The 16342-nt window shown below is 36.6% G+C and overlaps 1 protein-coding gene across 1 annotated transcript; it reads right to left on the minus strand.

Moving 5' to 3' along the window:
- Positions 1–178: 178 nt before the first annotated feature.
- Positions 179–16114, minus strand: WSB1 (WD repeat and SOCS box containing 1). The gene is made up of 9 exons (XM_006184907.3): positions 15792–16114; positions 10452–10620; positions 8822–9090; positions 7497–7628; positions 5780–5880; positions 3365–3537; positions 2722–2835; positions 1592–1699; positions 179–1319 (listed from the first exon to the last, which is right to left on the minus strand). The coding sequence occupies exons 1-9, from the start codon at positions 15829–15831 to the stop codon at positions 1160–1162; spliced, it is 1266 nt and encodes a 421-aa protein (XP_006184969.1). The 5' UTR covers positions 15832–16114; the 3' UTR covers positions 179–1159.
- Positions 16115–16342: the final 228 nt, after the last annotated feature.

The following is a 16342-nucleotide window of genomic DNA, read 5'->3' on the forward strand; positions in this document are numbered from 1 at the left end:
TTCTCCCAGAACAAACCAATGTAAGTGGCTGCATTCATGAAGCATTCACTCTAAAGCAGTGCCTTTTACTTGTGCTATTTCATTACCCTTCTTTATAAATTTGCTTTTGGTGTTCCATCAATCTTACATTGGAGATAGACCAAAAAACATGAAACCTTCCGACATGAAACATTTGCGATACTGTTTTTTTAAGCCTTTAATTAAAAAACTCAACAAAAATATATAATCAAGCATTTTACATAATGCATACATTCTTAATATCTGCAGGTAAGATAAATAACAGAAGGTAAAAGCAGATATACCATATTGCTTCTCTTTGGCAAGTCACCAATATTATCCCCTGCAGAAATATAGAGTATGTGTAAAAAATGAGCCAAAAAAAAAAAAAAAAAAAAAAGCCGATGGTCTTAAAATAATTGTCCCTTAGTACAAACAACAAAATATTTAGCAATAATACAGTAGATGGATTTTTCAAATTGACTACAATTCATAACACTTTATACCACAGAGGTTAAAGTAGCAAGCTGCTTTCCAAAATTAAGGCTTGCAGCAGTAGTTAGGGGGAAAACTTTTTTCTAGTTATATCCTGGTTGTTTTTTATTTAATAATGTCACATTCAAATTCTACCTCTCAGATCCCACTCCTAAGGAAAACAAAATTTCCTTCCCTAGACAAAAACTGTGTTTTACCGGTAGGTCAGTTGTCTGACCACCCCTCACCCCTAAACCAAACACACATTTTGTATGAGGCAATTCATCTTTCTTAAGTTAGTATTTACCACCTAACTCAGTGTCCCAGAATTAAAAAGGTCCTTCCACTTTATAGCAAAGATACAGTATCATGGCTCTACTGAAGCAATATATACATGTTGGAACTAATCATTAGAAAAGCAAAAGGGTCCATTCAACACATAGCAGCTTATATCTAAATATATACATGTATGTATATGTTTTCACAGTTAAATTTTAGAAAAAAATTTACATTTGATATGTTCAGAAGTATTTCTCCTACAGTCTATAAATAATATTTTAAAAGCTCAACTAATGCAGTAGAAGGATGTATCAAATTAAATAAATCTCCTAAACCTTGAAGTCAGTAAAGCTTGAGGTTTTTGTAAAGGTGTGTTGTCAGTCCCTACTACTAGCAAAGGCAGTGTCCTCTAAGTGCGGTAGGAGAGAAACTCTAAAACTTTGGAAGGAATCGGCAGCTCCTGGACTTCTCTGGTGGGCATCACTCTCCGGATTGACATGCGACATAAATGTTGAAGGCTAGGGACTTGCCTTGGAGTGGCCCAAAAATACACACTTCCATCATGTGTCCTAAACAGAAACAAAAAACACAAGCCGAGTCACCCAAATCCATGGATTTCAACATCCACACAGTTCAAACAACTATCACAAAGACTCTGCCGTGGAGCCACAAACTGCACATTAAAACCTAATAAGGAGACCTACCCAATGATCTCCTCTTTGACAAAGTAACAGTACTGTAAAGAGCCCTTCTGGACGGTTTACTGACAATAAAATACTGGCTGCTTTGACTAAAAGTCACCTTAAATTGCCTCTTAAAAGAAAACAGAAAATTCATTTACCCAGCAGCTAAAACACTGCCATCAGTAGAAAAGGCACAGCAAAGACCATTGCTCAAAGGTGCAACTTGCACTGGATAATCCTCATCAATTCTCCAGAACCTCACCATTCTGGAAAAGAAATAAATTTTCCAGTAAATATCTAATAGGAAATTTAAATTAAAAGCCAACTTTTAAAATTCAGAAAGAAATACCACTTCGTGCTGAGTCACAAAACACACACACACACACACACACACACACACCACTGCAGCAATTACTGTAACTTGCTTTTATAAAAGATTTTCTAGTCTATACCAACTGGGTAATTTGGATCAACTCACACTTAAGAAACTACAAGGCATAGCTGCCTTCACTTCCCAATGTTCAGATCTATAATGCTCACAACCAGCTTTCTCCTTACTTTCTTACACTTAAAAATCAGTTATCTGATCTGTTTTGACTCCTTGCCAGATGTTTATAAATCCTTTCCACTTACATATAGTATGTCAAAGTACAGCAGAGAACTTATATTCAGAGCCTATCTGAGCAAAGGAGAACAATGATTGCTGGCAAATAAAGAACTCTCCTCATGTTTGCTAACACTGTGTAAAGAGCTGCCTTCTGAACTGATGTGACCAAATTGCTTACTGTGATCCATGCACACTGTATGATTAAAAGTATGAGAAAAAGGAATGGCTACAGCTAATTTCTGCTTCTCACCAATAAGTAGCATCTCTCTTATGTAACATTTCATCTTAAAGTCTCAATTTCAGTGGATACAAATGACCATTTTTAGCATTATTGAAAATGTCCTTCCGCTTGAACCTTTGTATTACTGAAAAAAAATCTGTCATCTGAGCTGAAAGCTAACTAAAAAATCTACCCAGTTTGCCTAAACTAGTTAACAAACAAAGAACACAGGGAAAGGCATGCATTATCTTCTTTAGTTTACATAAATACTGTTCAGGCCACAATTCTTTAAGACACACCAACATCTCTCAAGGTCTTGTCTAGACAGAGAGACATTAAAACCCAAACTACAGAAAGGCCTTTTCCCCCCAGCCTTAAGAATGTCTTTATTAAGTGGAAGAATAAAAGGAAATCTTTAAAAGACAGTAATAAATAGGTCAAGCTGTAATTCACGCACTTACTTATCATCAGCAAGGCTTGCAACATGCAGTCCATCATGACTAAAGGATACAGATCGTACCCATCGGTCATTTGCTCCTCCAGCAAATATTGGAGTGGGCGGGGGAAACAGGTGCCTGAGGTCAAAGACATGTGGAAATCAGTCACTTCAAGAAACAAAACTACCCAGGTATAAAGTACATCAGTCTTTGAATAACGTTTAAAGTGGCCTTAATGAATGCAACTGAGAAGAAGACTGAGTAGAGCTGATCTACTCAAGTTAAATGAAGTCATTTAACCTAATTACTAACCTCCTTTTCACAAAGTGGGTGATGACACTAAGATTAAGTCCAACTTCACTTTTTAACTATGCTTCCCTAACATGAAACCTAAATATAATGACCACTTCTATAGGGTCATGTACTGTCATTAAATAGCAGTAACATGATCTCTATCAAGAGGGTGATTTATAGAAATTATATGCATTATTCAAGGGGCTAAATAATACCAAAATTTTAAATGATCATAGACTGTAATTTTAGATTTCACATTTCACATGTAATTTTAGATTTCAATTTTAGATTTCTAATCATTCCTGTAACTTCTTAAAAGCTATGCTGATGATAGAGATGAATTATAGACTACAATAATTCATGCTGTACCCACCCAAATTCCATCAGAATGTCTCCAGTGTGTGGATCCCAGATATATACTCGAGTATCATAAGATGCAGTAGCCAGTAATGCTCCATCAGGAGAAAAGTCACAAGCTACAACATCATGGTGATGTCCTTCAAGTTTCTGAATCATGGTATATTTATCCATATTCCAAAGAAAAACCTGCAAAAAAAGGCAAATGTTATAGCTTCATTCAGACACACAGAGGACAAAATGGCACATCTTAAACTATAACTGCTAAATTTAATTATAATATTAAATTAAACATTATAAATTATGAGTAATTAAAAGAATATGCTCAGTGTCATAGTCAGATTAAAATCAGTCTTTAAGTTAATTAAAGTAGACATGCAAATTCTATTTCAAATGTTTCTGTTAAATGTTAATTTAAAAAAAAGCCTAAACACAAAAGGCAATGCAATTTAACCACAAAGTTATATTGAAATTCATTTATTGCAAAAACTAATTAACTATATAATATACAGAAATAAATAGGGTTAAGTACTACAAACCCTTCTTTTTTTTTTTTTCCAGAAACTACCAAATTTTTAAAAAATATACAGACAGAAAATGTAAGGTTAACAAATTGTTACTCCATTGGCATCTCCCTTTGAGATAATCACTTGTTTACAATAGGCTTGGGTCACCAACGTGAGCCTAGGAAGAGAAACAGATACTGCAAGCAAAGAGAATTTTCACAGCCAAATGAAATTTCTTTGGCAAACAAGGATGTTAAACCATATTACAAAATGAAAATGCTCATTTATGAAAATAATACAATTAACAACATTTCTGTGAACCAAGATTTGCCAATCTTACTTCTCCCAATCCGACCACAATCATTAGTCATTTTAAGTATAAAACATTTAAATTACTTTAGTACATGTTCACACATATTTTTAGATTCTAAAGATCAGTACTTAAGACTGTGCAGAATAGCTCTAAACAGGATTCTAACGTTTACTTCAGTCTGTTATTTTAAATGTCCTAATAAGACAATCTCTCCTCCTCTTGGAGTAAAGCAATCCTTTTGCTACTTTTTTTCTGCACAGACACAATATATTATTTCCAAAGAAAAATAAATACAAATTTTAAATAGGATCAAAGGCTTAAAGGTATCTCTAGTATCTCAAAGAATTCCAAAAAATAGCACAGAGAAACCATTCTAAAGTCAATTTGTATTACATTAAATTGGTTTCACATGTCAAGACTCCCAATTCCACCAGACTGGAAGACCAATTTACTCAGTGGAGTCAGTTGGTTTCACTGTAGGGGAAATTATTTTTAAAAAGAAAAAAAAGAAAGAAAGAAAAGCAGAAAGTGGACGTCGACCAGCACCTGTGTACGTACAGTACACCTTGCAGCCGAATGCAAGGTTACTTCATCCTATGGTAAAGGTCGCCCCCAGCCCGGTAGCCAGAGATGCCACTCTTTCTGCCCAGCTAACACCATTGTGCGCCTGTGTGCGAGTGGTGCCAGCATAACCTCAATCACACCAATATTGCTGCCACCACCTGTGACAGGGAAAGCAAGAAGCATATGGAAAACACACAGCCTAAAATAGCAATGTCAACATCTAGCTTTGCTCTTCTTATGAATTTTAAAGAACTAAACTGAATATTTTTTTCTAAACTGCCAACATTCGCAACTATCATTTTAACATACTTCTTGGCTAAATAAAATGCATTTTAACCAGCCTCCCACCCACCCCTCCATTAATTCAAAGTGTATTGTGATCATCACATGTATCTGGACTTCAACCATTTTCATAAATACTTGGAGCTAATAAGATCTCTTTAACTATACTAACTCAGAGCTGGTAGACAACAGAAGGAGAGGTCATCTAAGTATAACCCTCTTAAGAGTCACTTAATACTTAATCTGTCTACAGGTATGCTACGCAAGACAGATCATATCAAATTTCATCTATTAATTCACTGCAGGTCATACATGACTGCTATTTTTACTCCTCTTAGATTTTTAAGTTACTTTTTTTCAGTTAAATGTCCAGGACCAGCTGGGACTCAAAACTTTTTAAACAGCAAACTGGACAAAAAAAAATAGAACAACAGAGAAGAAAATTAGCAAGGGAATATCTTAACATTTGGACCAGAACTCTTCTATAGCACATAAACTTTCCTAGATCTTAAAAAAAATAAATATGACAAACCCCTTATTTTATGAACATCATCTCTAACTAAAAGCAATCCAATTTCTCACTTCACAATCAATAACTATATTTACTTAATTTCCCTCATGCAAATTCTCCCCCATCATGAAATAAAACATTTAAGATATTCAAGACACCGAGCACATACTTAATAGGTTACTTAGATTTTAAATGATTACGCATACATTATTATAATCCAATTCACAATAAATGTACAAGAACTTTGACACATACTGCTTTACTGGCTCCCACTGAACACAGCATAGAAGAGTCAGGAGAGAAGGCACAGCTGTACACCCAGTTCTGATGGCCCCTCAATACTTTCATCATGTTTCCTGGAAAAGAAAATACTTGTCTTAACCCTAGAACCCACTTCAAATGAGTAGCATTTCAGAACTGGCAGAATCATAGAATAATAAACTTCTGCAGAGGCAACGATTTATCTACAGAGGTTGGCAATATACAAGTTACTTATTTTTGTTCCTTAGTTTTTACTGAAGCAAGCATGCCCACTGTTGTGCTACAACAGAGCTGAGTAACTACTGCAGAGATAGCATGGTCTACAAGGCTAAAATATTCACCACCTGGCCCTTTAAGAAAAAGTCAGCTGACTTTTACAGATGATAGATTATCTAATTCTTATTCTACAAATGCAGGAACTGGAATACCACTAGGCTGAGACCTCATGGACATCTTCAGAATGCCTTTTCATCCTTTTTCCCTTTTGGTAACTTACACTTCACTCCAAGGCCCCTGTGCATTATACCCAAAGCATACAACTGTGCCTAAGTATACTTCAACTCTTAATTTTACAAACACTTACTGAATATCTACTAAATGCCTAGCACTGAAGATATGGTTGTGAATAAGACAAAGTCCTTACTCTTGGAGCTTACATTTTACGGAGTCTACCTTCTTAAAACATGTGCACACAACTGAAAATACGTTCAGAGAGCAAGCACCATTTGATATGCAAATGAAAATAAAAATTTACTGATTGAGCTGTTTTAACTGTTGGGATTCCTTCACCCCTCAATAGCTGAGCAATCAGACAACTGACAAAACACGGAGGTACCTCATGGTTTGGTAACAGTATTAGCATATTATTTTATCAGGCAATGGTTACTACCCATAAGCTGGAACAAGTCTCCAAATCTGAGGAGTTTTTCCTACTATAGTCAATTTAAGCTATATTTCCCCAAACAAGCCTGCCAACCTCCAGCCTGAGGCTGGTAGAGCACTAGCAGATCCTAATTAAATATAAGGTTTTACTTAAACATGTAAACACTTTCATTAGAGGATAAGAAGGGAAGAGATGTTCATCTCAGTCCTCTCAAACAAGGTAGTCTCCAAAACTTTCTAAGAGCATCACAATTATGAATGTTTCAGAAAAAACTAAGTACTTGACACTGACTTACCTTTCACTATATTGGAGGGCAAATCTCCTATTTTTTATAAGATAATTTCTTACTTAACCTCTCCAACTTATTATGATTAGCATTTAAATATAGATTCTGGTATATAAATCATGTTTTAATTTACATTGTATTAATTACTAAGTTATATATTTCGTTATGTCAAGATCTACTTAAATTTTCACTAAGCAAATGAAGTTAATAAATCTCCCTAATATAGAATAAATAAATCAGCACAGACAAGCTCAGATAAAACCCTGTAAATGATCCAGTTTGTCCTCTAACAGTCGATACAGATCTGTGTGGTTAGTTTCTGAATAATGTCAGATTGTTTACTTAGAGTAACTGCTGGCTCCTACTCTGGGTCACATTTGTGGTTTTGTTTGCTTTACACAGGGAAAGGGACCAAAGGACTAAAACATGGAAACTTTGATCACATGCCACTTTTAATGTCAAATGCCCCAGGTGATCACAGTACCTCTCAGTAGTAACATCAAGAAACTCTTTCACAGCCTGGGAAAAGAAAAAAGGCATACCATCATCTTTCAGGTCCCACACTCTCAGAGTTTTGTCTCTTGAAGCTGATACCAGGATCAAGCTCCCATCTGGAGCAAAAGTTAAATCTCTGACCAGTTCAGTATGATCCACCAAGTTAAGGAGGAGTTTTCCTAAATGCAATGAAAGGGGGTTAAAAGAAAAGACAATAATTTTTATCAGCTTCCATTTAAAAAAAATAAGGTTCTTCACCATTTAAAAAAAAAAAATAGAAATACGAGTACCTCCTCAGTTTACCAAGTATAAAATGACTTATTTATTAGTGCTTTTATTATTATCTTTAAAGATTCACTATTTACGTTGTTTTAAAATGGATTATTTCCAAAATAGCAGAGCCTAAATTTATTGGAAAAATTAAAAGGGAATTCTTGAAATGTGGACAAACTTTTGGATCAAGTCAATTTAATATCAAGAAAATCTACATCACTGTAAAATTTTTGTATAGTATGATTTTAAAATTTAAATCAAATTTTCCTTTCCTTTTCTTTGGCCTAGATTATGAACAGACTGTCAAATTCCCCCCAAAATACATGTTATCTGACAACAGCCTAAATTTTCAAACATAATCTTAATGAAAAAATGTACTTTATCCACTTATTATAAATTTTGTTTTTCTACGAAAATCTATGTGCTTATCTTAAATTTTTTTTGAAAAATTCAAATTTTCTGACTCATTATCCCCAATGTTAGTATCACTTGTATTTTAATGTTACATATTGTTTTAATGCTCATTTTTTAAAAACCCTTTAAATTTCTGAGTACATACTATCAGCCAGAGACAATTTTAGAACACATTTACTTTTTATTGACCAAAGAATTTTAACTTCTCAACCTATCTGGTTAAACTTTAGATAAAATGTCACTAAACCTTACAGAGGTTAGATAATGATTGCTGAAAACCAGATTTACCTTGAAAGCTAAGCTATCAATCACTGAAAAGGAAAACACCTTACAATATGAGTCATAAACTAAACAAATTACTGGTTTATAAGTGATAATTAACTAAGCATTCCTAAGACATGCCCTTCTTGCTGTAATAGTCCTCGAAGAATGATCAGGCAATGTGAACTCTATTTTCCTAAATAAAACTATGAGCTGAAGATGCTATTCAGGCCAATCATAAAAATACATTCACAGCATCAATTCTTGCTTTTCATTAAGTTAAAATCCTCAAATCACGTATTCTAGCACCTGTGATTGATGCTTGCATCATAGAATAATCAGGTTTGCTTTTTTTTTTTTTTAACATTTTTTATTGAGTTATAGTCATTTTGTAAGGTTTGCTTTTAAAACTATGACTCTGTACCTGTATATACATCCCATATTTTGATACGCCCATTGTTTAACCCGGTGGCAAGAAGTAGCTGATCTTGTCCAAATTTGAATCGATGCCATTCTATATTTACACAGCGACTCTGTTTTTCTGGAACGGAAGATCCAAAAGCAAGACTCCAAACTATATCGCCACAGTCTATAATATGTTCACGAGGCTTATTTTTCTGACCACCATCACTGTTTTGTCTTGACAATCTTAAACTGCTTGAGTTGGTGATATTCTTGGTGCCATGCAAGAGACTGAGTGGGAAATAAAAGGTCAGATTGAAATCTAGTTACTATTTACTCTGGACTCCTATGGATAATAAACAATGATAAATGTTTGTTAAAATATCTTGAATATCATTATAGTGATATAATGAATAACAGAATCCTTATAGGAAGGGAAAAGTTGCTATTAGCTATGTGGGAGTGACCTTTTTTAAAAAATTTATTTTTATTGAAGCATAGTTGATCCACAATGTTCTGTTCATTTCAGGTGTACAGTGACCCAGCCACACATATACACATATATACTCTCCTTCAGATTCCCCTCTGTCACAGGTCACCACAAGATACTGAACACAGTATTGTATTTTATATACAGTAGTGTGTATCTGCTAATCCCAAACTCCTAATTTATCCCTTCCCCCCACCCCTTTCCCCTTTGGTAACCATACTTTGTTGTCTATGTCTGTGAGTCTATTTCTGGTTTGTAAGCAAGTTTATGTCTCATTTTTTTTTTTTAACTTCAGAAAAATTTTGGTTTGATCCAGGGATTTATTATTTAGACTAAAAGAAATCCTCAGTAGCTGAGAAAGAGAATATAAATTCAACAATAAAGCAATTTATAATTCATTCATTTCAAAATTTCAAACAAATACATTTGTTCCAATATATCCTAATTGATATAGGTAGCCTGTATCAACTAGGACTCCTTTAATTAACCAAAAAGAAGTAAAAACAAGCAAAAAACAAAAACCAAAACCCAAAGAACACAAGATATTGTGACGATGACATCAGAAAACTCTCTTACACCCCATAATAATCACTAGTTTCCCACATTTTGTAGACCTAAAGGAGCATGTAATAAGGACATTAATGAATAATACCATGAAGGTGGACTAGACACAAAAAGCAGGGAAAGATTAAATTTATTAGATGATAAATTTTAGAAAAACTTTCAACATATATCTAAACTCAATTAAACCCAAGCAGAAGGACTGTTAAGTAAATAAAAAATAATTACATGATCTATGTACCACTGTTACTGAACAAAATGTTGTGAAATCCAAAAAGTATCCCGTAACAAAAGTCACCTGACCTGGCACAACACAATGCATACACTACCAAGGTACAATTAATCTGCCTTTTTATATATGGAAAAGGAGAAACTTAAAAGACATCCAAGTATCTGAGAAAGTAGTCTATAATGTATAAGGCCAGATAATTCTTACCACAAACCTTCCAATAAATATATTTAGCTTATGACTAAAACATATTTACAACAGTCTATAAAAGAAAAAACTTAAATATCAAAATCTTTTTATTATTCTACACAAAGAAAAAGTAAATTCTATGAACAGATAGACAGAAAATTTAAAAAAAAAAAAGAGTCTTACAAGTTCTTAAGGCACTGGGACCACGGAACAAGCTTTACTGTACGATGTCCTTGTGACCAAGCAAAGTACGAACCATCTGGAGCAAAAGCAACAGTCCAATTTTCACGACCACATTTCTTGTCGAAAGGAGCTGCTGGAGCTAAAAGTTCACCTATAGTACGTGATCTCACTAAAAGGAAAAATTAAAAATGTAAGATACCATATATAACCAAGAATACCTCAGTACCTCCTCCAAAGATAAATAAGTAAATGAACACAATTACCTGCCCCTCCCCCCTCAAAAACCCCTAAATTTAAAAAAAAAAAGTCTTTGGGGGAGGGTACAGTGCTCACTAGTAGAATGAGAGTGCTTAGCATACACGAGGTCTTGGGTTCGATCCCCAGTATAGCCATTAAAAAAGTAAATAAACTAACCCCCACCAAAAGAATTTAAAAAAAAAAAAAAGAATCTGAGACTGCATTCATATTACTTTGGAATCCCCTCAACTCCACCCAGTTTCTCCTTTATCTATACAGACAAGGTATAATGAGTTCTGCATTCTACCCTTTGAGGGAAGATATATGGTGTGAAGACCCCTTATTAGTGATAATAACTATCTTTAAGCAAAAGTTTTTTAAAGAAAGTTTCAATTAAAAACTTGGTCAAACAACAATAATCCATGATCGATCAGGGCTAGCAGTTACTAAATTCCTTCCTGCCTTTTGCAATGCCTTATGTTTTCGTCAAATGACTACTATTTAAAATGCAAGAGACTAAGAAGTTGGTCTGCAAGAAAAGTCTTCCAAAAATTTTGTAGCTTTCAAAAACCATAGAGTACTACATCATTATTCAATTGAAGTACTATAAAATAGTCTAGTCAAACACCAATATTCTTATCTTTCTTATGCCCAGATCACAAAAATCGTAAAAACCCCGTAACTTAAAGGTTTAGTCCAACCTTCCCAACCAGTGCTCTAAAATGCATTATATTTGTGACTCTTGAAGACTAGTGGGCCTCAAGCATCTTCCCAATGGGTCACAAACTGACGAAGATGAAGTAATTCTTTTTATTTTTAAGCAAATTTCATACATTTTAAATTTAGTTAAGTGATTAAATCTAACATTTCATAACAAAACCTGGTATATTGAGGTGTACAGAGAATTCTTCTCCTGCATTTAACAAGCAGCATCATCAGGCTCCTACTGTACATGTGCGCAGGCAAATGCAGCTGGCACTTCCTCAGTTCTGGGAAAGGGTCTTCTTTTATCAGTCTATCAGCACTGCTGTCTTATGTCTGTCTTGATTACAAATTTTTCTAGTCTTCCTTTTTAGTTGTAAGTCACTTTCAGTTTAGTTTCTTTATTACCTAGTTTGTGGTCAGTTCTGTGGCCAACTCTACAGTGTATTTTTATGTTTTTGGCTTAAACTTTCCAACAACTAAACTTCAACATATCCTACATATTGCAGTTCAAATGAGAACCACTTATACTCCTATTCCCAGAGCAAACATATATATATATATATAAACCCCCAAAATGTACTTATTCAGTGATACTTTCAGTCTCGTGTGCTGTTAGTGTAGCACCTGACATGTGACAGAATTGAGAAAATACTTATTGAATGAATATGAAAACACATGTAGGAGGAAAAGTATAGCTCAAGTGGTAGAATGCATGCTTAGCATGCATGAGGTCCTAGGTTCAATCCCCAGTACCTCCTCTAAAAAATAAATAATTAAACCTAATCAACCCCCCCAAAATAAAAAAATTTTTTAAAAATGTATAAGCTCCCATTCTTGACTGATTTAAATATTTCCTCGCCCAATTCTTTGATTAACAAATGAGCTATGGTTTAAAAGTAAAACAAAGCAAAACTGAAATGTTTTTTCTGTGATATTCATAAATATGAAAAATAGGTTCATAATCTATTTTGGCACAGCTGAGATTATCAGAGTTTTTCCTTCTGATGACTCAAAATCTTCCCCCTTGCCTGTCTACCCATTCAGTCCTGAGTCTGATCTAAGAGAATAAGCCTAATCCTGCTCTCACATGGCATTCATTTATTGAAGATAGCCATGACATGAGCGACTAAATCTTTTCACCAGGATAAAATCTGGTGAATTCTCAATCATTCCTTAGATTATGTGGTTCTACCTTCACCTTCACCGTACTTTTCTGGACAAACTCCAGTTAGTACTGACCCTCGTAAAAGGGGCACCTAGAACTAAACAAGACACTTCAAAAGTGTGGTTTAATCAAAGCAGTAGAACCCTCTACCTCCCCCTGCCTTACTTGTACTAATACAGCTTAAAGTGACATTAACTTTACTGGCAGTAACATGACATTAAAAGTTCACAAACCGGTGACCCTCTTACTCCTGTAGAATGATTTTTTAAATATGCAAATGATTTCTGAAAGGGCTTGCTGCTCCATGTTTCCTTACATTCCTCCAAGCCCAGTCTTATATGGTCATTTCACTAAGGTACTTTTATGTGCCTGGCCCCTGAATTCGCAAGCTCTGCCTACCTTTTTTTTTTTTTTTTTTTTAAGACATGGGTTTCTGTTTCACCACATCTATTTTTAAAAATCCACAAATTTTAGGAGGAAAAAAAGAAACAAAGTTCACAAATAAGGAAAGTAAGTCTTAAATTCAATTGAAAAATGCAAACATTATCTCAAAAAGAGAAAGCCCCTGGTTAAACTAGATGAGTATACTATGTTAACTTCTATCTCAAAAAAGGACTGGCCCTTGCATTCAACTTCTAAAACACCTGGTAAATTAAACAAGAATTCATTTCTCCTTTAGTAAGCATAACTAAGACTAACTTTCCTACAGAAGACTCATTTTTTCATATGTATTTCAGGATCACTTTGTATTTTTCTTCTTTTACCTTGGCCACAATCACAAAACTCCTCTTGTGTAAAGGGTGGTAATAAATTAACTTAAAAAAAAAAAAAACTGGTTCAGATAACAAAGACCATGAAATAATAAGGCAGTTTATTCTTTTTTAAGCTAATTTATTCTTGAATATACATATATTTTTAAGAAATAGGGTCACCCTAAAAAATTTGACAAATAAATAAATACAAGTATTGCATTAATAATTACCTTGTGTTTCTTTGCTTGTTAACAGGCATAGTAAAGGATCCTCACATTTTAATCAAATGATTTACACACTCACTTAAATACTGGTACAATATCATAAACTAGCACAAGGCTTATAACAAACAAAAAATTTTAATTAAATCTTTATACTACTTGCAACTGCTTACTGTTAGTGTCCTAAGAAATGCATGATTTAATGACCTTGTATAAGGGAAAAGCTGCCTGCCATGGGAACTTGGCCATAAGACAAAGAACTACATTATTAATATCCAGACAGTAGTAACACATCATCTGAGTCACTGCTCAACCAAACCAGATTTAGCTCCTTCTTCATATTCTTCCCTGCAATTTCGTAACTGGGAAGGGAGGATCTGTGGCAGTGCCTTGTGAAAAAGGGCAGTAGCTCTAGGCAGTAACTCCCAGTCACAGACTTCTTTAATCACTCATGGAATCTTGCCTCCTCTTTCAGTCAGTACTTGAGAAACCAAACAGCTATTATTAATACCTAAGAAAAAAGGGAAGTCCTTACTGATAGATACAAAGCTAAAGAGATATTAGTGTTTAACTGTGTATCCAAATAATATCTTTAAAAAAGAAACAAAGAAACAAAAACCTGGGGTTTTTAAAAAGCTTACAAAAGGCCAAAGTTCTTTTAGATATTTGGCAAGTAACTAGTGACTTTATACCATATCCAGGAAATAACACTGGAATCTAAATATGCAAAAAAAAAAAAAAATTAAAGGCTACTTGGGGGATGGCTCTACCTTATGCAGGTATGCTAAGCTCTATCCATCCCTTAGAAGGGGCCTGGAAAGTTTTCAAAATGGTTCATAAAGATGAAGTAAAATACAGATCAATGAAAGGTAGATCACTCATCTGTGATATTACTGAGAAGGAAAAAAAAATCCACTGGGCTGAAAATAAGAACTTTTGAGTTTTATGCTCCACAGTTAAATAAAACCATGGTTAAAGTCCCCATCCTAATGTGCCATTTAACAGAATTCTAACAAAAGTCCAGAATTCTATGATAGCTGTCTCTAAATATAAAAATTCACCCACATACTGGATAGAGGGCCTTTTGGCTACTTCAGCCTCTTACTTTCTCTAGAAATACCTGTTTCAAGTGTATTTAACAAAGGGACACATTTGGCTGAAGAACAAGGAAATGCAAAGGCTCTCTGCTCAGTAGCTACCTCCAATTTTCATCTAATTAATACAGTAAGTTCAGTGCTGGGCTTTGGGGAGGAGTGGGGAGATGCTAAACCGGTTTTTTAAAAATAAAAACTGTATATATGTAAATAAAGTGTATAGCATGATTTGATAAGTTCAATGTTTTACTAAGCATATCAACGAATGCGCAGCAACTCCAACTCCCCCAAAAGCTGTTTCAGTTATTTTACTTTGAGAGAGGATTTAAATAACGTGAGGTGCTTTCAACTGAGCCACTGAGTAGGTCCTGAAGCAGGTCCTTCAACATCTATCTATTGGCCTGTCTTCAGCGTGGCAGGGCTGGCCACTAAACCAGTTTCTAGACAGCCTTTCAGCTTCAGCTTCAGCTTTTCTTCGGTCACTCCACCCAGCTACCCTGCTCCTCCCTGCTCCTAAAGTGTAGTAAAGATAACTTGAGTCTCCGCCCCAGAGCCGCTGCCTTTAACGCCGTACCATTTTTTTTTTTTAATCTTGCTTTTTCCAGGCTGATGGCACCTCTTCGGCTGCATTTCTCCTTTGACTGGTTGGTATACAACAAAACTCATCCTTTCATTACAGCTCAGAACACACAAATTTACTTTTCCCGATCGTAAACTTTAAGAGTCCTAGAGACTTGCCCAGCCCTCCGCTGGCCACTCGACACCTCAGCCCCTGAACCAAGAGAATCCCAAGAGAATGGCCCAGCGCGGATCTCCGAAGAGGGAACTCGAGTCCCCAGGGGTGCGTGTCCATCCTCGGCCACACGATCACTGGAGCCCTCGCCACTAGGCGCACAGGTTCTCTTTGCCCCTAAGATCCGCGCACTGCCTCCCTCCGTGCCAGGCGTACAGTAGGAACCCCATCTACGCTGATCCCATTTACCCGTTGGCGACACCCACCCGCGGAGCCGCTTCCTTCCTCTTCGCTCCCGGGCTTAGCCCCGGCTCACTGTTCTCCCCTCAGACTCAGAGACGCTCTTCCCCTCGAGCCTCCCCGGGGAAGTCCGTGCCTCACCGCAGACCCCGCGCGCTCACCAGCACCCCTCACCCACCGTCCCATTCCTCACCGATCTCTTTCTCGTTGACCCTCGGGGGAAAGCTGGCCATCTATGGGGCACCGTCTGATTCCGGGGGTGCGATGCGGACGCAACGACCGAGAAGGGAACGGCGAGCACCGAGGGGCGTGACGCGGGCTGGGTCCCTCCCGATCCCGGGGACGGAGGGGAGGGGCGGGGCGGTCGCGGCGGCTTCTGCCGACTGCCCCGGGAAAGCTCCGAGAGGCCTCGGGCCAAACTACGGAGCCAAACACAGACAATGGACTCTGTTCCTTGCTTCACGCCTACGGACCAAGACAGTTCCCTCCACGCTGCAGAAGGCAAACGAGACACTAGAGACAAAATGGCGGGCCGCGCCGTTGATATCAGGGCCGAGGGGCGGGGCATCGTGACGTCACGGACGTCACGCTCGATACCCCGCCTCCCGACGCTCGGGACGTGACGGGCTCAGCTCGCGCCCCGCCCTCCCGCCGGGGGCGAGCGGGCGTTGTCCTGGGGACTCGACCCGCCATAGCAGGAAGAGCGCGGGGGCGGAGGAGGAGGGGCGCAGCCCCAGCGCAGCC

The sequence above is a fragment of the Camelus ferus genome, chromosome 16 (genome assembly GCF_009834535.1).
Source record: "Camelus ferus isolate YT-003-E chromosome 16, BCGSAC_Cfer_1.0, whole genome shotgun sequence".
In the NCBI taxonomy this organism is placed as follows: Eukaryota; Metazoa; Chordata; class Mammalia; order Artiodactyla; family Camelidae; genus Camelus; species Camelus ferus.